The sequence below is a fragment of the Sturnira hondurensis genome, unplaced genomic scaffold (assembly GCF_014824575.4).
Source record: "Sturnira hondurensis isolate 20B ecotype Veracruz unplaced genomic scaffold, ASM1482457v3 Scaffold0004474, whole genome shotgun sequence".
In the NCBI taxonomy this organism is placed as follows: Eukaryota; Metazoa; Chordata; class Mammalia; order Chiroptera; family Phyllostomidae; genus Sturnira; species Sturnira hondurensis.
In genome coordinates this window covers 1,812,440-1,838,804 of record NW_028077105.1, presented here as the reverse complement: position 1 = coordinate 1,838,804, position 26,365 = coordinate 1,812,440, and the positions used below count along the sequence as shown (strand labels likewise).

General features: G+C 43.7%; 1 protein-coding gene across 5 annotated transcripts in view; it reads right to left on the bottom strand.

Moving 5' to 3' along the window:
* NHSL1 (NHS like 1) overlaps positions 1 to 26,365 on the bottom strand; it is a 219,757-nt gene that overhangs the window by 112,895 nt on the left and 80,497 nt on the right. For 2 of the 5 annotated variants that reach the window (XM_037045650.1, XM_037045654.1), the window contains exon 1: positions 11,584 to 12,575. The exons of 2 other annotated variants lie outside the window; for them this stretch is intronic. In XM_037045650.1, the coding sequence (XP_036901545.1) occupies positions 11,584 to 11,785 (202 nt within the window). In that variant the 5' untranslated portion in view covers positions 11,786 to 12,575. Of the gene's footprint in view, positions 1 to 11,583; positions 12,577 to 26,365 lie in introns of those variants that run through there. One more of the 5 variants, XM_037045648.1, reaches the window with a different exon arrangement.

The window sequence follows — 26,365 nt, the reverse complement described above, 5'->3', positions numbered from 1 at the left end:
CGCCTGCCTTGCTCCCCGGCTGCTGGGACCGGCTCCAACCACCACCACCCTGTCCTGGATCAGCAGGTTAGAAAATCATTCTCTTCCTTGTTTTTATCCATACTTCTTAAATGGAGGTAGTGCTCACATGTCAATGTTTAATATTAGAAGAGTTTGGGGTCTTTACTAAAAGCTCGGTGATATATTTTTATGAACAGAAATATGCCATCAGTACTGAACTCTTGTTTATATCAATTAGCCTATGGTAAAATCGGTCCTCTTATACGTCCTTTTGCTTAAAGTCGCAGTTTCTGAGAATCTATCAATGATGTAAAGTGAGGATTTACTGTATGTGTGTGTATGTATGTGTGTGTGTGCATTGTGTGTAGGGACAAATGTAGTATATTTATTAATCTGGACCTGAGCAAACTTTCAAAAGTCACTGGCTTAAACCAAAACATTCACACCATCAATTCGCTCCAAGAGATTCTTTCTCCCATTCCAAACAAGCATTTGTTGTAGAGAAACCTATCTCAACTTTCTCATAAACTAAAGAAAAATTTACTAATTGGATTTTTGCTCAATCTTTATTAGAGTTGAAACATAATCTCTAAAAGTCAGTTACATAATCTTCCCCTGGCTACGGTGACCTAAGAACCCAGATGACTGCATCAGCTCACACACACCCAGTGTGGAGGACGTACTCAAGGTCTGAGGATCCACAGGGATGCTGCAGAAGAGAAACCCCAGCCTCTCCAGCTTCATAAAGCACCCACGGCACACAAGAACAGCACGAATGCAACCAAGTGTCTCAACAGAGGGACATTCAGGCGTTCATACTTAAGGACAAAAAATCAGGCTTGGAAAATTAGCAAGGGGAAAAAAGTAGTTAAAACATCTTTTATAGTAGGGAGAGAGTATTGATTAACTCTGCAGTAAAATTAAAGTAACAATCAAAGTTCTTTTTCCAGGAAGTCAAGGCACTCTATGTACTTTCTATGGGCAAAAAAAAATTATGTAAATAAATAACTACCAGTCAAGATAACCACAGCAACCATGCCAAGTACCAGCCACAACCACCCACGAAGAGAAATTCACAAATGTCTTTTGTGTGCTTTGTAAAAGAATCTCAGACCAATCCAGACTTAAGCAATACACACCTGTTCAGGTAAGAATTCTGGTTTATCTCCAAATGTAATCCTGAAACACCAGATACCCAGTTTCTACTTTAGCTGAGGCGTTTAGAATTACAAAGTGAAACAGTACCTTCGGGAATAGAGGCAAGGGAATTGTACCAACAATAAATATATTTATTCTCACTCTTTTAAATTTTACTCAAAAGACAAAACTCAAGTGATACACAGTGCATTAAAATCTCAACTGCTTGTGGCTTTCACTTATAAATGGGCTTTTCTTAGAGAAAGATAAATATATATATGGAACCCAAATCTGACAATTTATTTGTACCAGTAAAATTATTTGAACCAGTTAATAAACTAGTTTTTATCCTTACCCCATGCCTTTTCCAACCATGTACAGAAACTTTATTTAGCTATGTCTTAAAAACAAACAGACCTAACTTATTACAAGTGCACAATTAGTTGTACAAGCAGCATATTCAGAAACTTGCCTCCCAGGAGACTACCGTGACTTTACTGAGTTAGGAGCCAGGATCTGAAAGCTGTTAGCAAAGGGAAGGCAGACTGGAGAAGCGTGGAGACTCATGATCCCCTCACCCCTCAGGACTTACTCCCTCCTCTTCCTCCAGTTGATTGCCACCTTCACCCATTATCTTCCATTCATTGCTGCCTGTAACATAGCGTTTTTCTAAAACAGGAGGCCATGACAATGGCAGGGTGGTCACCCTCCAATGCACTGCCCTTAATGAGCACCTGCTCTAGGGAAGGCTCTCTGTGCTGGGTCACTCCCAGTTCATGCCATTTTTCACCTCGCATCAGAGGGAGGCTGGCTCCTCCCGTTGGCTTTCTCAAGGTGTGGCTTTATATAAAGTCTACTGACCATTAGGGGCTCACAAACCCAAGAGCCCACAACATGCACCCAGATCCTGGGAACAAATGTAGTAAATGGTGGTACCAGCAAGGGGAGCGACAGCTGGGACCCCGGCTAACAAGCCCTGCCCCTGGGGAGACAGCTGCAGACCCCTGCTCAGCTGGACAAGCACTGGCCATGTATCCCACGTGTTTAAAGAGTCACGATTACAATGCTTCCGGCAGAGCGATGGGTTCTAGCAAAAACTAAGGAAATGGCCGTTGGTTTAATGTCTCTGATGACTAGTCAGCCATAAATGACAGAGAACACTCTGTGACGCTGAGTTGAAAGGCACGGCGAAGAGGTTCTGAAAGGGCTGAAGCGGGGCAGGTGGCAAAGACATCAGTGCAGCCAGCTTGCGGCTCCTCCAGCCTCACACCATGCATCTCGTGAATACACAATACGTATGTTGATCGTACATAAGTTCTCCAGTTGCGTTCACTAAGACAGTGATCACCATCAATATCATCTTTAATTAGGAAGATTAGAAATGCCAGGTGAAGGCTACTCACATTTCATAAAGCTAGAAAAAATATATCTTTGAAAGTTACAGGTGCTGTTGCTACAGGAATAAGTAATTATTAAAACCCGTGACTTCCCTTAATAAAGGTAGCCTAATGTGAAAATGTTATGAACATTTCCTAACTGCTTTTCCAGGTGCCTATGTAATCACTTCACCCAGCCCTTGATCTCTCTTCCACATCCACGGCCCAGCAGGGTCCTGGTCCCTGATGCTCCAACCCATTCACTCTGTGAGCTGTAACCAGAGCAGCTGTCCTCAACGTCGCCTCGGTGTGCATTCACACAGCAAATATTTACCTCCTCTCTACAAAGTGCGAGACACTGGGTACGACACAAGCTACATGTCAAAAAAACAAACAAAAAAACTGAAGTGAGGTGTGATGTGAAGCACATCCCCACACAGTTGCACAGCCGAACATCTGCCCTAGAACCAGAAGTTGCCAAGTCCAAGACCCTAAAATGCCCAAAGTGCTTTCAACATCGCCATCTCTTCCTGGAGCGCGACACTGGCTTCCCAGTCTCACCCCACCTCGGTGTCCCTGCCCAGTCTGTAGCTCTCCCTGATGCTCTAGCTCTTCCTTGCTCATCAAACCAACTACTGTTTTTACTGAATAATGGTGGTACCCAGACAGTATTTGTTAAACAAGTTCATTCATGTCATGTGTCATTAAGAGTGTCTACCCGTGGCAAGTGCTCATTAAATGTTAGCTACTGTTAATGCTCATGGGTGGGTTGACTGCCTTAGACATGACTTTCAGTTTATTCTAATCATTTCAGAGACTTCACATAAAAAAGTGAAGTGGAAACTACGTAAAGGAAGTGATAGCTTCCACTTGGGTTGCCTGAAAGCACTTACTTCTACACTGAAAATTCTACAGAACAGTATATTCTGTATTACAATAAGGACATCGCTCACTCCACGGATTACTGGTCATGAACAGACCGCCATCCCCACAGACAGCCCCATCAAAACACAACAGATACAATGTGTAGGCTGACAGAGTATCTATAAAACACGTATGCATTTATTCAATAAATAAGCTGAACTGTCTACCCATATGTATGATGAATAGGTATGATCCCATTTTACAAAAATTAAAACTAGGCTGTTCCAGGTCCCACAACCAGCAAGCGACAGAAGCACAACTTGCAGATTCCCTGGCCCAGTGCTCTCTGCGGCTTTCATTCTCGCTTTCAACTAAGATTTGCTGAATATCTACTATGCTCCAGGCTAGGACAGTATCAGTTATCAAAGCATACGAAGAATCTCTCCTGTCTTAGGCGTTGAATTCTACTTTGAGGAGACAGGCAGCACCCAAAGTAAATACATAATATATACAGTACATGAAGTATATATTACAACATACATATTTAGATAGCACGGTGCTTTGGAGAAAAATAGAGATAGGGACAGGAAGTCAGGATGAGGGTAAGATGTGACCATTTTAAATAGGGTCACTGAGATGGCTTTTGAGCAAAGATCTGAAAGAAGTGAGACAGGGAGGGAACATGTACACAGCTGGGATCCTAGGAGGAGGGAAGGTCAGGTGGCCAGGCATATTCTAAAAGGAGCGAAGAGACTGAAAGGACAGTGAGAAGAAAGCAAAAGTGACAAGGTGAAGGAAGTAATGGGGTGACAGAGGCAGCTCCGTAGGGCCTTACACACCGTAGTCAAGACTTCAGTATTTATTTTTTTTTAAGATTTATTTATTTATTTATCTTTAGAGGGAAAGGAGAGAGGGAGAGAAACATCAATGTATGGTTGCCTTTCATGCATCCCCTGCTGGGAGTTGGCCTGCAGGGAACTGGCCTGCAACCCAGGCATGTGCCCTGACTGGGAATCGAACCTCGATCTTCTGGTTCGCAGGCCTGTGCTCAATCCACTGAGCTACACCAGCCAGGGAGGACTTCAGTATTTAAACTGTCTGAAAAGGAAAGCCAGTGAAGGGTTTTAGGCAATGAAGTTATACAACATAACTTACATTTGATGTTGTACTGATGTTTTATGTTTACTGTTTTACAGGATCACTGAGGCTCCTGTGTCGAGTTCAGCCTGATTTGCAGTGGGACTGGGGTGGGGGTGGGGAGGGGTGGAGGAGGGCAAAGGATAAAGCAGGGAAACTGGTGAAGACCAAGCTGCATTAGCACCAAGCTGCCTCTCCGCATCAGGCCTAGCATCGCCCACCCCATCCTTATCTCTATTCACTCGGTCAGCTTTACTACCGGTGGAAACAGTCACAGTCAAATATTTCTACAAAGTCCTTGCTACTCGCACAGTTTAAGTGGAGCAACAGGAAACAACGGACTGCCACCAAAATCATGTGCCTGCCCTGGCCACTGTGGCTCAGTTGGTTGGAGCATCAACTCCCAGTCAGGGCACATACCTAGGTTGTGGGTTTGTCCCCCATTGGGGCAAGTATGAGAAAGCAAACAAATGATGTTTCTCTCTCCCCCTTCCTTCCACTCTCTCTAAAAGCAATGAAAAAAATGTCCTTGGGTGAGGATAAAAAAAAATTATGTGCCCACAAACTCTCTTTTGCTACACTCAAAAAAGTTCAGAGTGGGGAGCACTTGTAAGATTACATTCATCAGCGTAATTGACAAAGTAAGCACATGGTGCTACCTAGAACCCACAGGCTTTAAGCAAATTCAGAGAGTATTTGTGTGGCCCATTGGCCTGTGCAAACAGCACTATTAACAGTGTCCTGGATGAGTTACATTCACCCAGTCAGCAACCGTTTACTGAGCACTTAGCCTGGGGGATAAAAAAGATAAATAAGACTTGGTCTCTATCATAGAAGAGGTCACAGTCTAGCTAAAGACACAGACAAGTAAACAAGTAAGTATAATCCAGTGTACGATAAAAGCAATTACTGAGGTATGTAGAAGGTAGAGAAATAATAGTGCAGGGAGTAACCAGCTCAGCCCTTAGGGGTTAGGGACGACTTCAGAGCTTTGCAGGGAGTGTAGAAGGTTAAACAGGAAGTCAACGGGTGGAGGAGGGGACTGGAGCATCCTGTCACAGGGAATGTGAAAGGCAGGGGATAGGAAATGGAAAGTTCTGGAGTTGTGAAAGAGCAATGGGTCTGTTTGTTATTTCATGCTATGCGAAGTGATAAGGGCTTCATTCTGTAGGCAACGAGGTCCCACAGAAGAGTGACCCAATTACAGGATTTGTATTTTAGGAAGATGTCTCTGACTGCAGTGCGGACTCAAGGGCAGCTCCAAGGAGGACAAGAGGGAAAACACCAAGGAAGAGAGAAAAGTATCTGGAAGGTCAGTCTGAGGAGAGCAGGAACTACAGTTCCATAGACAAGCCTGTGCACACACAACAGTCCTTGCGCAGATAAAACTGACAAGACTAAAGTTACGTGAAGCATTTCATAGAAAATCTTGTAGTTGATGCCCGGGTGTTGTGGCTCAGTAGGTTGGGTATCATCCAGCAAACTGAAAGGTGGCTGGTTTGATTCCCAGTCCGGGCACATACCTGGGGGTTCAGGCCAGGCTGCAGTTGAGGGCGTGCAAGAGGTGACCAATGGATGTTTCTCTCCCTGTCTTTCTCCCAACCTACCCTCCCTCTAAAAATAAATAACATCTTTTTTTAAGAAAATACTGCACTTTAAAAAACTTAAATGTGATAGAAAATATTATAGTTAACTCAAAAACCCTTGAAATTACATGGAAGTGTAACATATAAAACAGCTTGCAGGAGATTTATGAAAATCAATCCTAATTAATATGCAGGGATTTAAAAATTATTTTTGAAAAGAACAATTTCAAAAATGTTTCCCAAACCCAGCACAGACATTGCCATAGAAAAGAGCACAGGTGACTCACTTCTAAAACTAAGTTCTGACAGTAAGTTACTCCTTTTATCACTCACTCTATGACATTTTAGTAATCTACGTCTAATTCTCAAAACAAACCCACAAACTTCTTAAAATAATTAAAAGAGTACTACATGAAACATCATTTCAACAGAGCTTCCATTTAATAACAAATGAAATCAATTTTTGCAACAAAACCAGGCAGTGAGATAAGAGATTCCCAACTTCGACGGAGAAAAGACTCAAAGGTCAAAAGAGCAGCCTCGATGAGCCAGGTGAACCGCTGCGCAGCACTCACTCACTGCAGGCTCTTTCAGAGTGCCCGCTGCGGTGCAAAGAACGCAGGAACACATTACCTTCACTGCGCGAGAATACTCCTCTTCACCTCTTCTACGAAGACACTGGGATAAACTCCATGTAGCTATTTTTCCAATGTAGGTCGTAACCCTCAAAATAAATATTACTTATTTATCTAGTTTTACTCTCCAATTTGGTGTGCTGCCTTGACATTATTTGCCAATATTTGTTAGGTTTCTTTAATGCTGGGAAGAAAGGGTTCTTAATCTCCATAATTTTAAAGACTTTTGTGGTAAAAATAAATCCCAGCTATTTAACAAAGGAGCAGGATGCCGACCTTGCTGTGCGGGGTCTTCCACGCCATTTTTCTCCATTCTAATATCTGAAGTCATTGCCAATCTAATTATACACATGGATCCTGTTTTCTGCAACAATTTTGTTAAGGAGGACATTGGAATGAAGTTACTTTAAACATAACCAAGTCCCACCTTCAATAATTGATTATCTCATATATGGATTATCCATTACCCTTGATCCCTATTAAGGCCATTCTGGCTATTTCTGTCGTCTGTGGGAAGGGAAGGAACTGAAATTCACATGACTCAAATTTGGTAATGTGATAAATATATATGACAAAGTCCAGAAGAAGAGAGTGAAAGCATTGTTTAAACCCAGGCTGTGCAGGCCAATTACCCTCTCTATCTGCTGACCTGTCAATACCGGCCCCATCAATCATGCCTCTGCCCAGCTGAACACAGGGCTGAGAACACGACAAAACACGCTCTGTGCGATGGGAGGATGCTCCATTATTATCCCACCTCTTCTGGATTTAGTTAACAAGAGAGGGGAAGTGAGAAAGATAGCGGGAACACAGAATAAATACTGTTAGTCACCAGTTTCCCTTGAAAACCTCCCTCAATGTTAAAACAAGGCAGGAGCTCCTTAAATATTGTTTAAACCGATGCTAACAGCCAAAAGACCATGCAAAACATGAAAATGCTCCAGCTGGTGCATTTTATCTTGATCTCAACCTTCTCATCTTAAGCCATTCATTTTTGCTGTTCTCCTCAATTATCCTGCATTTTTCTCTAATTCCCCCTTAAATGTCTTCTCCATTAGAGTATGGACTCATTTATTTCAGAGTCCCTATGCTCTATTTCATTGTGTCCCACACATAATTCTCAGGACTCTGCTCTCACAACTCCACATGGAAAGCTGCTGTTGTCTCATCTACAACTGACCTCTGCTTTTTTATTACACAGGCACCTAGCAAAATAGCTCATAATTCACCAAATGTAATACCCAAGAGGATACATATTCACACCTTTGATTTTTATGGCTAATTAAGTCAAAACACCATCTGCTATTATAGTGGGTCATGTCACACTCACAATGGAAGAACTGATCATGCTGTTTACCCAATTTGTTTTTACCTTCTTGAGCACAAATGTCAAGGGAAGGGAGTTTTGAAATTTGCCATGTGCTGGAATGAAAGCAAACAGACAGGTGTTTACTTGTAATTGCTTGGACGTATCAGTATGTACCTTCTAGTGTTTTGCTGTGTATAACGCACACTCACATTGTCAGTGCTGCCCATGTATAATGCACACCCTTAGTACTATCCATGTACAATACGCATCCTTACTTTTCCCTCAAAAATTTGGGCAAAAGTATGCATTATTCATGGCACAATATGGTACTTTTGAAGCTCGGGAAAAGTAGTATAATTGGCCCTGGCTGGTGTAGCTCAGTAGATTGTGCACGGACCTGTGAAGCAAAGGGGTGCTGGTTTGATTCCCAGTCAGAGCACATGCCTGGGTTGCAGGCTAGGTCCCCAGTAGGGGACACATGAGAGGCAACCGCACATTGATGTTTCTCTTCCACGCTTTCTCCTTCCCTTCCCCTCCCTCTAAAAATAAATAAATAAAATACTTTTAAAAAAGAAAAAAAGTAGTATAATTGGAAAGATGCATATGAGTAGCATGCTATTCTTATAAGAAGTTTCTCCAAAGTAGTCTCGAGAACTGTAATTTTATCTTTAGCTTCTTGAGTACAAGTGACAACGTTAAACTGTAAAGCTCTAGGTGTGTGCACTGATAACTCTCCATAAGGGCAATCCACTGAGCACTTTATGTTGAGGTTTCTGATGAGCAATCCAGCATGGAGAGTCACTATAAAAAGAGAGTCACTATAAACCAAAGGTTTCTTTGCTTTTGACAAAACTTGGCAGAACTGTTTCATAAAATGACTGTAAATCTTACACAACATACCACCCACACTGAGAGCAGAGATTCCGTGGGCTAATTGTGCAAAGCAATGTGACCTGGACCCAGTGGGAGAGAGCAGGCAAGCGCTCTGGCCTTGCAGCAGCTGCTGGACAGGAAGAGGGGGAGGGAGGGAGAAAGAAGCCATTGCTGGGGAGTGGGAGAGGGAAGGTGGGGGACACAACACATGGAGAGACCAACTGCTGCAGGGAGTTGACTTGTTAAGCTACACTGTCCTTCCTCTAGCTGTCACTGCTTGATGGCAGTGTATGGGGTGCTGGGGTGCTGGGGTGGTGGGGCGGTGGGGAGGAGGGAAAGCAGGTTTTCAGGAATCTATATGAACCAAACAATGTTCCTAGGAGGCACAGGGGTGGCAAGTAGGCTGAAAGGAAAGTGAATTCAGATGCACGTGGTCTGTGCAGATACAAAAGAAAGAAAGGATACTACACAATTCCCATCAGATCGATGTGTCTTCAATGCACATTTCTTTGCAACCAAACGCTAATATGGCCATTGGGCATTCTGAGCCCCGGCTGCTAATCCTTGCTAGAGTTTTAGCTCATCTGATGCTAAGACAAAACTCCAATCCTGTGTAATTTTTCTGAAAGATTTTTCCTCTTTTGATCTGCAAGTATAAACAAATGTCATTTCTGTATTTCTCCAAAGGAAAGAATTATATGGAATAAAGATCAACTGTTATAACATTCCTCTGAGGCGATATGTCAAAGTTGGGAGTCAATTTTCTTTTGTAACACAAACAGGAAAATAGAATATAATATCACAAATGTTGATCTACAGGCAGTTTTTAAACAATTTCCCCCAACTCCATACGTCAAAAATGATGATATGATCTTCCCAGTAATTTCTAAGAACCTCATAAACTTCCACACTGTATTATGCTCCCAGTTTTCCTCATGAGACTGCTGTGTCCCCTGTCACACCAAGGGAGAAAAGGAACAATCTTTTGTATTATTGCATAAACACGTCCTCCCTTCCCCTTACAAGTCACCCCTGTTCTTTACAATGACTTCTTTAATTTTCACAAGTCAAGTGTACAATACTTGTTTCGTTTCCCAACTAAAATGAACACATGCAAATTCAGAGTCTCTGCCCCCATTAATGTTAACTGAGATGAAGCATCTATGATAGAAATCCCAAAGCTAATACTCATGAGTTCAATCTTTAACAAACCACTGACAGCGGCTGATTTAAAACAAAACAAGTAATAAAAAAAAAAAAAAACACCTTTGGCAATGTCCCAAGGAATCAAAACTATACCCTCCTGCAACCACGGCACTACTGTATCCGCCCTTCAAACATGTTTGCTTCAAACGGGGTAACCCACCATTTACCAAAACCACAGCTTATGCCTGATTTAGACAAGTAAAGTTCATGGACTTACTAAACTACACAACTCCAGATGGACGGCACAAATGTCTTGTCTACGCCTGGCAATTACACAGCGTCTGAGCTGAGAACCTGTACTTTTAGGCTCAGGACCAGCAGCCCACTGTTGACCACCTCCTTGACATGAGACACAACTGTCATCTTCAAAGAACATTAACTAGTTGCCCTTGTACCACAGTTGAGCAGACAAGAACAAATGACTTAGCACACATGGTCCAGGAAGAAGAGAAGGGTTTGAGTCTCAGTCTGCAGAGTATAATTACTGTACATATTTTAACTCGGCTTATTCTCTCATATTCCAGCAGTTTTGTTTCCCCAAAGAAGGGAAACAGCAGGTCCCTGGAAGATTCCAGCTGGTTTCTTTAGGCTCGGGAAAAACATGATGAACAGAGAAAACACGATTCATGCGGAATGCCTGGACATTTGTAATACGTTCCTTTGTAATACTTAAATAGCGCCCCCCCTACTGGGCTTTGCCACAGCACTGAATGCTGAAACCGTTTTAAAGCTTAACAATCCAGCCTATGGCAAACATTCTAAGAGGAAGAACTCCAATTCTAAACACAAAATAGGGGTACGCTAAGAAATACTGAAACATTTCCCTCTCTCCCACCAGGAGAGATATTTTTCTTCATTTGGAGGAAGGCAAAACATGCTAAACCTGAAAAGAGAGACCAACATTGGTCTGAAAAGGAACTTGAAATAAATCCAAAAACTCCTTTTGGCCACACCCTTCCTACGTGTGTTAATTTTCCTTGCTGCCAGCCCAACACCTGTTTAATTTAAGCATTCATCTAACTCAACGGTCTTCTATGAAAAGATGCAAGGGGGCTGTCCATGACTGCCAAAGTTTCCTCAGCGCGCTGTTTCAAAAACGAGCTCCATGTCCTAACCTCAAATGGTTTTCAGGGCAGAAGATTCCTTCCACGGTGGTGGTTCACCACTGAACTTTTCACCAGTAACAGGAGCGTGCAGATCTGAGGCGGGGGCAGAGTGTGCTGAGGACGAATAAGAGCTGCTTTATCCTTCTCCGAGGACACGACCTCAAGCTGAATCTAGTTGGAAGGGCCCTTTTATTTTAGATATGTAAACATATGGATGACAGTGAATCCCAATACAAAAACAACCAAAAACTCATAATGAGGCCAAAGATCTCGAAGGGAAATCAGTGCTAAAAACAAAGAATTCTACATGACAAACTTCTAAAAATGCTTAAATTAAAAAAAGAGTCAAGTCACCTTTTCTGGGCTGGGTTCTGTAAGTCCAGTTTTCATCGTCCACTTCCACCTGCCGCCCACAAACTGAGAGCTCTCCGTCACTGCGAAACAGCCTCTTTGTCTGCCTGGACAAGGAGGAGAAATTTATCCAACTTACGGCACGTGAGAGAGAACCCGGATTTGACTTGAGTCTGAAGGAACCTGAAGAGCCTTCCTTTTTCATCTTCTTTCACATCAAAATCCACTACAGACAAAGGACAGCCCAGCAAACAAAAAGCTTGTGTTTTTAAATTGGTCCAGGTCCTTCTAATGAGCCTGCTCCTTCCCACTTATCCAGACAATGTTGAGAGTCAGGCACAGCTTACTGCACCCAATTACAAAGAAAAGGGAAATGAGGGGTTAAAAAAACAAAAAAAATTTTTTTTACTCCAGCGACATTGTGGGACTTGGTTTCTAGATCAGGGGTAGCCACGGCCCTCCCACAAATAAAATAAAAATAAATAAAAGTGCAATTTAAAAAATCAAGCAGGGTGTTCCTTTCAGGAATACTTGTCAGGACTTTGCGAAGAAGAGAACCAAGGCACTCCAACTCTCTGGTGTGCACCTAGCATCCCAACCTGTAATCCTACTCCTCTCCCAGGCATCTTTCCCTGCAAGGGCAGAGAGCCAGCAGTCTGTGGCAGACAGAAGGAACTCCTCCGCCTGGATAAAGAGATGCGGCGTCAACGCAGGTGCCCAGTTTCGAGTTCACCCAAACAGGTGACTTAGGAGAAATCAGAGTTCAGCTCACTTGCCACAGCAGCCCAGCGCAGAATCCTAAACCGCCCACTTGCCCTCTTTCCCTCTTCCCCAGCTGGGAGCCGCTCGGGATCCACAGGACTCCACAAACAATAAAACGGGCTGCGTGGCTATTGCTTGGATTACAGAGCCAGCACTCCCTGTGAAAGATGATAGGCTTTCCGGGGACTGCAGGCGCCTCATTGGAGACAGAAAACCCCGCCTCTGCACAGCCAATACTTCAGTGGCAGCTCAAACTTCTGAACTCCAGCAAACCTACGGAAATGCAAGTCTGCAGACTACAGACTGCGGGATAAAAACAACTTGACTGTTATCAGACCACACTCCTGAAAGTGGGATTTTGAGAAGGGGTTTTCAAAGGATACACAGTGATAGGCGCATCCAGCCTTCCTAGGTGGATTTAGGAAAGTCACGACCTAAGGAAACATGCTTCCAAATCTGAAGCACCACTTCACTCCCAGCTTTCAGCAAAGGTGGAATGCAGCCATTCTTGCACCTGTTATGGCCTCTCCCGTCTTCCACCAGCAGCCGGGGTAGGGCTGATGGTCTCTTAGGCTTGCCCCTGGCAGGCCTCACCCCCAAGTCATTCCTCTCCACCTCTGATCCCACCATCTTATCAGGGAGAACCATCATCTGAGAGCCAGGCTAGTAGCAGGTTAACTGCAGGCTCTGTCCCCAGACTCCTGTGTAAACCTTTCATCTTGACATTTGAAATACCTACCGCCACAGGCTGGGCCACATCTGGGGGCAGCATTTCATCCATGGCCAATAAAATTTCATGGTCTGAGTAACGTTAAAAGTCCCTGCAACTTTCCATCATAGACACTTGAATGAGCATCCTCCCTACAAAATGTTCTTCTGGCCCTGGCAGGGTAGCTCAGTTGGTTAGAGCATTGTCCCACAATACCAAGTTGCAGGTTCAATCCCCAGGCAGGGCACATACAAGAATCAACCAATGAAAGCATAAATAAGGGGAACAACAAATCCATGTCTGTCTCTCCCCCAAATCAATAACTACATTTTTTAAATGTTATTCAGAGTAAGGGTAATAAGCAACAAGTAGACAACTGGGTCTATCTCACTTTCCTTAACTCAGAATTGAGCAAACATATTAAAACAAATTGCAATAAAAATAAACTTCGATATAAAATCATGAAAGCAGGATTTTGCATCATACATCTAGAATTCATTGAGATTTTGTAAGAAAAGGGCTCTACAAGCTGACCAGGGTTGGAACACGTGTAGAAAAACATGGAGCTGCTGCAAAGTGCTCCCGGGATGGACAGCGCACACCAGCACAGGAACCACAACAGAGGACAGGCACAAGGGGACGGAAGTGAGAGGCCACGAAACAGTCCAGGTAGCACACATAGGGACTCAGGTTAAAAGCTAAAAGGGCCCTCAAGAGATGATGTTGTTAACCCCTCAATTTACAGATGAGGAAATTTGGGCCCAGAGAAGGTATGTGACATGCCCAATGTCACACGGAGGGGTCAGTAACAGAACCAGGTCATGTCAGACACCACTGGGTCAAAAGTTTCACCACTTACCAGCAATGCTGCCTGTATCACCAAACACTCCGGACCTGCTTCAGCCTTTAAACTGGAATGATCTCTCTACTTTGATCACTATTATAAGGGCAAAAAACAGTATAAATTATACACAGCACCAGTGGCTAACATCGATGTTCAAGCATCCAATGTTCTTTCTGAGTCAAAGACGTATTTGAGAATCAAAACATAAAATGCAAAGAAGGATCGTCATGCCAGAAAATCCTCCTCCCCAATGCTGCGCACCATTTCGGAGGTTTCTGGCACCCTGGCATCCATGTGTACCCTCAGTAAGGATGTAAAACCAGACCCCACAGACCCCAAACCAGAACCACTGCTGTCTCCCCCTTGAGTCTCCATGCTGCGGCTCCATTTTTAATTTAGAAACATCTAAGCTCTGAAATAAACCTTGTGCTGTTCTTTGTACACGGTAAGTGCTGGGGAATGTTCTTCCCAGCTCAGGCACATCGAAGTGCACTCAGGATCACATACAAAGGCAGAGATGAACTGGCAGCATTAGTGACCGATGTGCTTTCCTCTGGTACCTCTTGTTCCTACACACATCTGGGAAAGAGCTGAGGGACGGGCTAGAGGAAGACGCTGTCAATTCAGGGACTAGGCTCCTGACTCTCCCTCAAAGTAGGTACACACTGATGCCAGGCTTCTGAAAAACTTCCTGGACTTCCCATCATTCATTCACAAGACCCCTGGATGCATCTGCACAGTAACCACTTCTCCATCTACGAACTCTTCCACGTTTCTGTTACACCAGGCCATGATTACTAATACCTTCCCTTACATAAAAGAAGGTCAGATAAATTAACCACGGTTCCAACTGGACTGAGTTCCTGTCTGACCAGACAGACTACAGGGGTTTCAATCAGCTTTGGAAGAAACAGAGACTTTAACCACCCCTGTTAGAGCATATTCTGATTAGTTCAAAAAACCATTAAGTGGGCTCTGTGAAAAGCTATTACATTCATTCAAACTATATTTATTTGGCAACTAAAATGAACCACACATTTTAATTACCTGGACTACCAACCTGGGAGGCCCTCCCAGCAGGCAGGTCACAGCTCACCTGTGCTGTGCATTTCGTGTACATTGTTACAGCTTATGTTCACAATAGCCCTGCGGTGGAAAACCCTCATTTTTAAAATAAAATCCTTTTTTTCAAATAGCTTCATCTGTAATCTTCAATGCAATGCAACATCTGAATTTAACCAGTGTCCAGTGGAAATCTACACTATAGTACATTTTCCCCAGACCTTCTGAACAGGCCCGCAGAGCAGATTTTACCCTTGTCCCTCACTGTGAGGTGCCTTCCCCCTCCCTCTCCCTGTCAGGCTGTCAACCCGGAACTTCTACTGTCACCTTACAGGCCAGGATCCGCTCCCTTCCTACCCTCTGCCACATGGGAGCTTCAGGCATTGGGAAATCAGAGGAACGACCTCGCGCACGTGCCATGTTCGGCGGGAGCCAGGAGGGCTCACAGAGTGAAAGGCACAGCTTTAGCAGCCAGGCTGTTGCAGCCGCCTCCTGGCCGGCACCCTTGTCCTTTCCCTGCGGGATGAAGCCCAAGCATCTATACACCAGGTTACGATTAAGTTATTAGCACTTGAGGGTGGTGAGAAGCCTACGCTTCCCTGCAGGGTAAGAAATGGGCCCATGTTATTTCAGGAATGATTCAGGTAACACGTTAAAGAAAAGTTAACACTAAGAACTGGGAGGCACCAGAACATATTACTAAGGGAAGTTCTAAAATCACCCTCTTTGGGAATTACTGAGTCAAATACCCATTAATGAAAAGATTTATTTATGCTTCTGCCAAGAGTCAAAGGGATAGACTGAATTCATTGGGAGGGTCTTTGCCAAAAGGCGCAATATTTCATGTTTTGATATATACCCTTCCTTAAAAAAGGAGTTTAGCTGAAATGGAAGTTTTTGATTTAATAAAAACTGTTAAACATGACGGGACAGAGGACCAGACGAACCCTTCAGCCCACTCAGGCACGTAATTGGCCCCCCTGCCATCTGTGCAAAATGCCAGCCAAGAGTGGGAACCAATTTCAAGTGCCATCAGTTTTTCGGCCTCAAAGGCCACAAATGAACACTGTAGCTTTTAATTTCCATGTGTGCCTTTTCTGCCTGGACCCTCCCCTGCAGATCTGGAAGGGAGAATAGGAGAAGCAAAGCCTTGAAGTTAGAAACCAACAAAGAACAGTGCTATATATACACTTCAGAGTTGGTGGGGTTGGCTGGCATGCCTGGGAGTGGGGCCCACAGACAGAATGCTTATGAACAGAGACAAAAGTGGAAAAAGAAAAAAAAAACCCATGTAACTACTATATATGGTTAGAGGAGAGTCCCTCTAACTTGCGTGCTGTTCTAAGGCGGCCCTGCCTGGGCCGGAGCAGTGAAGTGTGCACCCTATCAGGTTACCCTATGAATCACCCAGACGACCCACAGGGACCTTCAGCTTCTAGGACAGGGAGCAGTAGGTTTTCCAACTGTCATCTCTTATAAATAATTTAAGAGTAGATTTAAATGGAAATCCTCTGAGATCATTTATACTCACTAATAATGAAAGCTTATCTCAACATCCAGAAGTAAACAGTTTGAGCCAGGCGTTTAAAACTAAACAAGAGAAAAAGAAAAAGAAAAAAATGGCAACTAAAGCCACAGGGCCACAGCACGCCAACCCTCGTGGCCTCAGCAAGCCAACTCCCACAGTGCACTAAATCCTACTTCCTCACGCACCACCTGCCCCCCCAGGGGGTCAAACAACTGACTGACTCGAGATAGACACAGTCTGTCACCTATACAGAGCAGGGCCTATTTGCAGGGTCCCCCCACCCACCCACCTTCCACTGCTTCAATATTCAAAAGAAAGGAAACATGCCTTTCCACTGAGCTTCGGTGCGAAGAGCCAGGGACCATTGAGGTCCCTTTCAAAGGCATTCATAATGGTGTTTCCCTAAATGGAAAGATGAAGTGCAAACATCTGTATTTATGGAGGATCCAAGCATCATTCCCACCTTGCAGTGTCTTCACACTTGAAAAGGACTTCCCAGACTGACCTGACACTCGAAGCCCTAGCCACATTGTCCCCGTGGGATCACCTGATACGGGGGCAATATGGCAGCGTGCTGCTGCTCGCAGTCCCCCGGGGCGGGCACACTTGGGGGGAGAAAGGCTACCCTGCCTGGTACAGAGGCCATCACGGACAGAGACCTTGGACTGTCGGAGACTTAGGGAGCAGTTAACAATCAAGCATCCAAACTCTGTCCCAACCTTTAACGAAAAGGTCCCCACCGAAGGGGTTTAGTTGAGAAGGTCCCCTAAAACTGAGCAATGACTTTGAGATTCTTTTGATATAAGAAGACCAAAATGAACTCACTCTCAAATTAAAATTCCAAATTAAAAAAATAAAAGCTATCATTTAGAATTGAAGGGAAGATAAAGTATTTCCCAGACAAGGTAAAACTAAAGGAGTTTATCATCACCAAGCCCTCATTATATGAAATGCTAAGAATTATATAAGAAAAAGATCAAAACTATGAACATTAAAATGGCAATAAATTCATAACTACCAATAATTGAATCCAAATAACAAACTAAGCAAACAAGCAGAACAGAAACAGAATCATAGATATGGAGGTCACATGGAGGGTTATCAGCTAGGGGAGCGAAGGAGCAAAATGGGAGGAAAGGTGCAGGGATTAAGAGGCACAAATTGGTGGGCACAGAATAGACAGGGGGATGTTAAGAACAGTATCAGAAATGGAGAAGCCAAAGAACTTACATGCATGACCCATGGACATGAACTAATCGTGGGGATTGCTGGAGGGAATGGGGGTACTGGGTGGTGGGGGACAAAGAGAAAAAAATTGGGACAAATGTCATGGCATAATCCATATACTATATTTAAAATAAAATAAAATAAATCTATTGGTGCCTCTCCTACAGCCTCTCCAGTGATCCTTAAAATTATTTTTTTGCACTTACTCCACCAGTCCTTTGCGAACTTTGTTATGCACATAAATCACAGGAGATCTTATTAAAATGCAGAGTCCGAGTCAGGTGTGTGGTAGGTCCTGGAATTCTGAAGTCCTCCAAGAGCTCGGGCGACACCAGTCCACTGGCCACCTTTGAGTTAGCACCGTACTGGACTGCAATGCTCCCCAAGGACAGGGACCTCATCTTGTCACCTTCAAGTCCCTTACAGTACCTACCAAGCAATTAGCAGTGAGCAAATGTTGGTTGAAAGAATTCTTTCTTTCTTTTGATCTTAACGTTTTTGTGGAAAAGGAGACACTTACACTTTTATAGGAATCATTTCTTTATTGCTAAATTATAAATGGGAAAAGTAAAATGTGTAAACTAAAAAAAAATGTATATGAAGCCTGAATTAAAAACCTAATCATAAAATTCCATTATTCATAAAGTTGTACTGCTTTACTTTAGAAAGAGAAGAGGGTTGTTAATTGCTAAGCTGTATATATATATATATATTTTAATTTGTTAGGCCATCCTACACTGCTTCCATCCCCAAAACTCCAGAATCCAATGATCCAGCTCAGATCCTAGGACAATCAACAGTGAATCGAACTCAGAAGTGGCCCACATTCTACCTGGTCACTCACACAGGTAGGCTGGGACCTCCTGGGTTCCACCATGTGAATTTAGTTATTCTGTGGCAATGGAAAACATTTCTTAAATCAGTTGTTCCTGGTACATGTTTAACACAAAAATTCTCTTAGTCAATCTTAAGTAACCTTCCTGAGGGTTTATTCTATATAGCTCTCTTTGAAACTATACTCACTATGGCTCTGTAGAGCACAGTGAATATATGTTTTTCAACAGACATTGTATCAATTCAGCCAACCTTTACTGCACCACCATTCCATGCTAAACACGTGTTAAATATTACTGGTACCATGAAGAAGCACAAATTGGTAGTTACCAAACAGTCACAGGGAAGTAAGTAAAGCATAAAAAAATATAATCAATAATACTGTGATAACTATGTATGGTGCCAATCAAGGGGGTGGAAATACCTACAGGAGCACCATGTAAAGTATATAATTGTCTAACCACTAAGCTGCACACCTGAAACCAATACATAATTTTTAAAAATTGCTGATACCTGCAGTGATTCCATTAAACCAGACAAATCATACAAGTAAAGATATGAATAAACAGCCCTGGCCAGTGTGGCTCAGTTGGTTGGGCATCCCGCAAACTGAAAGGCTGTAGGTTCAATTCCTGGTCAAGGTACATGTCTGGGTTGGGGTTTGGTCCCCAGTTGAGGGTGCATGCAAGAGGCAACTGATTGATGTTTCTCTCTCACATTGATGTTTCTCTCCCTTTTTCCCCCTCCCTTCCCCTCTTTCTAGAATCAAGAAAAAATATTTTTTTTAAAAGAAATGAGTAAACAGAATTGGGTATAAAGTACTTAAAATGCATTTATTGGTGGTACCCAGTAGCCAAATTCAAGTATGTCCTCAAACAAGGANTCAATCTTAAGTAACCTTCCTGAGGGTTTATTCTATATAGCTCTCTTTGAAACTATACTCACTATGGCTCTGTAGAGCACAGTGAATATATGTTTTTCAACAGACATTGTATCAATTCAGCCAACCTTTACTGCACCACCATTCCATGCTAAACACGTGTTAAATATTACTGGTACCATGAAGAAGCACAAATTGGTAGTTACCAAACAGTCACAGGGAAGTAAGTAAAGCATAAAAAAATATAATCAATAATACTGTGATAACTATGTATGGTGCCAATCAAGGGGGTGGAAATACCTACAGGAACACCATGTAAAGTATATAATTGTCTAACCACTAAGCTGCATACCTGAAACCAATACATAATTTTTAAAAATTGCTGATACCTGCAGTGATTCCATTAAACCAGACAAATCATACAAGTAAAGATATGAATAAACAGCCCTGGCCAGTGTGGCTCAGTTGGTTGGGCATCCCGCAAACTGAAAGGCTGTAGGTTCAATTCCTGGTCAAGGTACATGTCTGGGTTGGGGTTTGGTCCCCAGTTGAGGGTGCATGCAAGAGGCAACTGATTGATGTTTCTCTCTCACATTGATGTTTCTCTCCCTTTTTTCCCCTCCCTTCCCCTCTTTCTAGAATCAAGAAAAAATATTTTTTTAAAAAGAAATGAGTAAACAGAATTGGGCATAAAGTACTTAAAATGCATTTATTGGTGGTACCCAGTAGCCAAATTCAAGTATGTCCTCAAACAAGGAAAGACAGATGAGAGATAGATAGAGAGACAGACAGATAGAATGAATCATCTCAATCCCCGCCCCCCCCCCACCCCCCGCATCTCCAGAGGTGGGACAGTGCCCAGACGCAGGAATCAGTATGTATTTATCGATCTAGGCAATCAGCCAGGCAGGCTGATAGATACTAAAGCACCCTGTCCATGAGGAGCTTAAAGTTTACTGTAGGACACAGATATGCACAGAGCTATTTTTAAGGAATTGCAAAAAAGGAAAGAAAAGCATCAAGTAGGGACCTTCAGCCAAGCCTCCAAGGTTCTGGAGGTTTCTTCAGGGAGAGAAAACTCTTAAGGTGAGTTTCTTAGCGTTCTGGGGCATCTGGCCAATCGGTGGTGTCTTGGTAAACCAGTTCCCTGGTGTGGAGGTCAGGGCAAGGAAGGCCACGATTCTGTAGTATTTCCACAGTGTAAACACTCCCCACTGAGGCCAAACTGCAAGCTCGCAACAATTGCACAAGCAGCCTGCTAAACTCCTAAAATTTTAAGAATTGGCTCTCAGAGCCTGTACACACTGGCTCCAGTACACCACTGAACTGGGCCAACATGACAATTTGGTAAAAACAACGACCCGGTAGAAAGTAATAGCTCCGTAATCACGAACTTTGTTTAGTATTAGTAATGGGGTGGGGAGGCACCTGCAAATGTCAGGGATAAAGGGTATGGAAATGTGACTAAGGGTCTCTAAATGGACGATTATTCTGGGTGGACCCTGAATTCATGTTATAAATGTCCTTTGTTAAGCGAGAGGCAGAGGGAGGTTTCGGACAGAAGAGGGAGAGTCAGTGTGGTCAGAGAGGGAGAGACTAGAGTGATGCGGCCGCAAGCCAAGGAATGCCAGCAGCCATCAGAGGCTGACAGACGCAAAGAACAGGATCTCCCCTGGAGTTTTTGGGGGGAATGCAGTCCAACAGCACCAGATTTCAGGCCTCTGGCCTCCCCATATCTGTGAGAGGATAAATTTTCAATGTTTTAGGCCCCCAAGTTTGTGGCTGTTCTTTACAGTATCACAGCAAATTAATTCAGGGGGACCCCCAGGGGAGTCTGCAATCTGTTATACCTTTAAGCATTTCTGTTCATTTTGTAAGAATGCTTCTGAGATTTTTTTGGTAATCTTAACATTTTTCCATATTTCTAACTTTCTTTTTAGGCATTTATTCTGTGTTGTTCATGAAAGCAAAAGTTGGAGAAAAACTTGGCCTAATCAGTGATTAGTTGGAGCTGCCTAAATTGCCTACAATTGATGACACCGAAATATTTGACCAAAATAGAAAAAAAAAAAAAACAACCTAGTAAGGATCTGGAAGTACATATACCAAGTGTGAGCTGCTGACACTCAATTGGTGACTCGCAGTGTGACCTTATGCTATTACTTTTTGAACCAGTCTCTATCATTAGCATGCCTTGCTTTTGTAATAAAAAAAGATTTCAAAAGATTATAAGGTTCATGGGGTGGGATGGAGTGGTAAGGGGAAAAAGCAGACAAATGTAACTGAACACAATAAAATAATTTTTTAAAGTAAAAAAAAGACTAGAAGGTTTATGGTTCTGTTTTATGAAAATCAAATTCTAAGCCCATGTCTGCTTTGGTTGTTTGTGGGAAAAAACCCACAATTTTTTAAATTTGGAAATTACTTTCAGCTCTCTCTCTCTCTCTCCCACCCCTCATCTGTGGAATTTCTTTATTAACAGTTTTAGATTTAAACAAAATCGATAGGAAGTTACAGATTACCCATACATCTCTGTCCCCACACACGAAAATATTTTTAGTTTTGTGTGAGGCGGGTCATAATGTGAAGAAAAGTGCTACTTCATTTTTTCTTTTTGCCAAAGCAGCATTAATTTGAAAAGAAAATTTTTAATTATTGAGGAGCATATGTAGATAAATGCAATAAGTAATCTTTAGTTATTTCAAAATATTTTATCTCCTCAAGCTCAAAGTATCCCTTTTCCCATGGGGCACCACTGAGTGAAAATTAATGAGAAATTTAAGTATTAAAAAAAAAGTGAGGGAAGACAACTGGAAATTTCGGAAACCAGTGAGCACACAGTCATAATGTCCAACCTGCTTCTAGACACCCTGTCTAGCCAGACCATTGCCACCACCTCGGTTGCTTGGTATCAAGTCAGAAGGAAGAAAGTACAAACTGCCTTGATAGTTTCTTACCTCCACCAAAAATCGGTGACATATATATTATCCTACATACTTTGCAGATGCAAACGCTGAGGATAAGGTGATCAAAGCACTTTTCTAAGGACCCCATGTTATAAAGTAACACAGCTGAGATTTGAATGAAGGTCTGTCCAACTCCCCAAACTTGTCTTTGGTGACAGTCACAAACTTTGGGTTTGTTGCCTGGGCAACTGCAACCCCTTGGGAAATGGGCCACCTTGCTTTCAGCTGCGCCCCCATCAGAGCTGCCCTCCACTTGCCAGCTCACACCACACTCCAAGTCCCTCAGCCCTAGACTCCACCTGCCCAAACACTTCTCATCTTCTTCACTGTTCATCGCCCTTCAGAACTACCAGGAGCTGTCTGGTTCAAATAAGCAAATGTTTACTGGAAACTCCATCATTTAACTATTGCTGTATAACAAGCCAGCCCAAAATTCAGTGGCTTAAAACAAGTCTGTGGGTGGTCTGGAGGTCAGCCAGTTGAGGCTGGACCTGGCTCAGGGTTGCTCTGTTCCAAGGCGGCTGTCCCAGGCTGAGGAACTTCCCAGGGCAGGGAACTTTCTTAAACTGGGGACAGTCCTGGGCACACCAGAGCGATTTCTAGGTGCTTCTCCTTCCCCGCACCCCCCAGCACCAGCAGGCCAATTCAAGCTTATCTTTCTCGTGGCAATGGCGTAAAGGAACAAAGCTCACCTGGACAGCTTCTTCTGCATTCCAGCTACTAATGTTCCATTGGCCAAAGCAAGTCAGGTGGTCATGCCCAACATGAATGGGGCAGGGCAATATGTTCACTAAAGACCTCCAGGACTCGGTTAGACCTCAGGAATTAGTCTGTGTGGGCTGCCCCCACCACGTGTTCCCATGGTGCCCTGAACAGGGAGATGCTGCCCTCACCGCATGGCACTTGAAGCCATGCATGTGCCATTGAAGACTGTGAACTGCCCAAGGGGAGAAACTGAGGTATCTGTCACAGTGCGCAAGGTACCTGGCACACAGTAAGGACTAAAGCAATGCTTGGCAAGCTGAACCAGTCAACGATGTGCCCTTCACCACCATAACCAATTCTTCTGTTAAACATACTCCAGTTTCTTCACTGAACTTTCTTTGATCTTCTCCCACACAAAATGCTGGATTCCATGCAGGGGTCAGCAACCATTTTGGAAAGAGCCAGACAGTAAATACTTGAGGCTTTGCCAGCTCTGTGGTCTCTCATCCAATACTCAGTCTGCCACTGTGGCATAGAAGCAGCCAGACAATATGCAAACAAGTTGGGGTGGCTGGGTTTCAATAAAACTTTATTTACAAAACCAGGCGGTAGGCTGACTGTATGTGGTCGGTAGACCACAGTTTGCTGGGCCTGGACCAGGAAGAGTAAACATGGTGTGCAGAGTTGGTGGACTGCACACACAGGCAGTTCAAACCAGTCCTTCCCAAAACATGTCCTGCAGGTCACCCTCACAGAACACCTTGGAACGGGGTGGGGGAGGGCTTGTGAACAATGCTCATTCCGGACTCCTATTTAGTACACAACTCTGGCGAGACACCTGGAAATCCACATTTAAACAAGCTTTCAGATGAGTCTTAGTGAATTAAGGTTTGAAAATCACTAATTTCACCATTATACTACAATTTCTAGTAAATATGCAGAGTTCATATGTCTACTTATAATTTCACTAAAAATGCAAACATTATACCCCAAGTATCTATGTAACACCAAGTGAATAATGACTGACTGGGATAATAACTGAAAATATTATCAGTGGATATTGCAAGCAGAGTATAACAATTATTTCATTTTTATTCTGGCCTTTGTTTTTCCGCAGTATATATCCTAAGCCTATGCCAAAGTTTTTAGTCATTTAATGTCTAATTTTCATTTAGAATTATTTTAAACATACAAAAGAGAAATCATCACAACTGATAGTTAGCTTTTGGCTATATTTGCTTCCGTTTTTTAAAATAAATTGTTACAGATAAACTTCCCTTCTGTCCCAGTCTCCCAGTGCTAACCCTTATTTGGGATTTTGTTGCACATCATTCCCAACCATACCTGTCACACTCCTCCCTCAGACCAGCGTGCTTATCAACAAGGCACAGCACTGTACTGTGTGTTTATGCATGTTCCCGAAGGTCCGATGGCCTAGAGCTGCCCAAAAGGATGATGGGCCGGGCCCAGTGGAAGATGCACCAGTGCCTCGATTCTCACCCATGGGGGGACCGCCAACCAATCTCCCACAAAAGATTCTTGGTTGGTAAGCCATGCGAAGATCGGGCTTCAACTTTTTGTTCGGCACTGGTCTATGTGAGGTATGCCCCGTTCCGCAAGTTAAGAACCACGAATCTTTGGGGACATTTACATTTTGTTTATAGCTAAAGCTAAGTGCTAGTTCCATATTCCAATCAATTACATTTAAGAAAAAAATAAAAACAAAGAAGCCTGTCATTTCTCCAATTCTGCTTTTTAAAAAATGCTTCGAAGAGCATCATCAGATACAAAGCATGAAATCAGCCTCCTCAGGAGCTTGCCATACACAGGTGCCAACGGGGACCGGGCGGGTCTGAAAGCCCGGAACTCCGCCCAAGGACCAGAAACAGACACTGCCTTCCAGTCACACAGTAAGGACCTGGGAAAACCAGGTCCCACTTCACGCTGTGCTTGTTTCGGTCCCAGAAACTTGGGCCCGAAGGAGATCTTGGAGATGACCCGTCCTGCACGATCATTGCGCAGATGGGGAAACAGCAGGAGACGCTGGCCGTGCGCTACTTACTCCTCCTGCTGCTGGCTCTGCGGCTACAGGAGCCCCGACGTCAGTACGTTGCCCCTGTGTGGCCTGACAGGCACTCCTACAGTCTTTAGAAATATCAGGTCTAGGCAAAGTCAGGACACACCGTACGAAATAGTGATGCTGATGTGCGGCAACCACACTGAAAATCAAGGGACCCTAAGAGAGGCAAAGCCATTTCCCAAGACCACACCACACGTCTTCTCTGGAGCCTGAATCGCACCCATCCTCACTGCTGCCTGGAACCGCCAGCCTCGTTTGTCCACAGGATGGACACGAGGCACATAAAAACCAGCCTTTGAGAGATTAACACAGCAAACAGATCTCTCAAAACATGTCATTATCAACATTTTCACACTTGGGCTGGAAGAAAGCCCCAGACAGGAGGAAATTAACTTTGTCAGATTTGCAACCTTAAGTGTAAAAGCTTTAACTTAGAGCCGATGGCTCTGTCGGAAGTAAGAGCTTTGCCTCACCTAGCTCCCTCGAACCTTGGTGAAATCCTGTCTCAGACATGGGGCCTTTCTCAAACACGCAGTTTTGCCCGTAGTTGACCAGCAGATGGCAGAACAGAACAATCCATCCTCTGGGGGAATCACCAGAAGGAGTACTTACAAAAACTGGCCAAGACTGGGTGAGGATCCTGAGAGGCACCTTGTAAAATAAAAACAGTCAAGTATCCACTCCCTAAAATAGCCTACAGGATAAAGTCCAGAAGTGCCAGCAAGGGTGACAAGCTAAAATTATTAGTCCCTCTGTATTCCAGAGGGCACAACTGTCCAGCCTGTTCCCAAACTTGCCTGATCAGTGATATGATCTGGGGTGCTTATTAAGATACAGAGACCAGCACCTCACCCCAGATGCACAGAATGTCTCAAAGGAACAGGGAATCAGTCACCTGGGACACTTGTCAAGCAAGATTAGGGACCAGTGGCTGTGCATTAACTACCTGGAGGGCACAGGTTCTCACCTAATGTGTGGTGCAAGGTGGGCACTGGTGTTACCTGCCCACAGGTGAGGAACCACTTCCCAAACCTTGGTTAGGTAAGCAATCAGGAGCTGAACATCACTAATTAACCTCTTGCTGATGAGTATAGGGTAGGTCCCCGCACTGCCCAGAAAGACTTCTGATCACCTGGGGCGCCTTCGAGGTGCCCTAACCAACACCACACCCTCCTTTTCTCCTCAAAA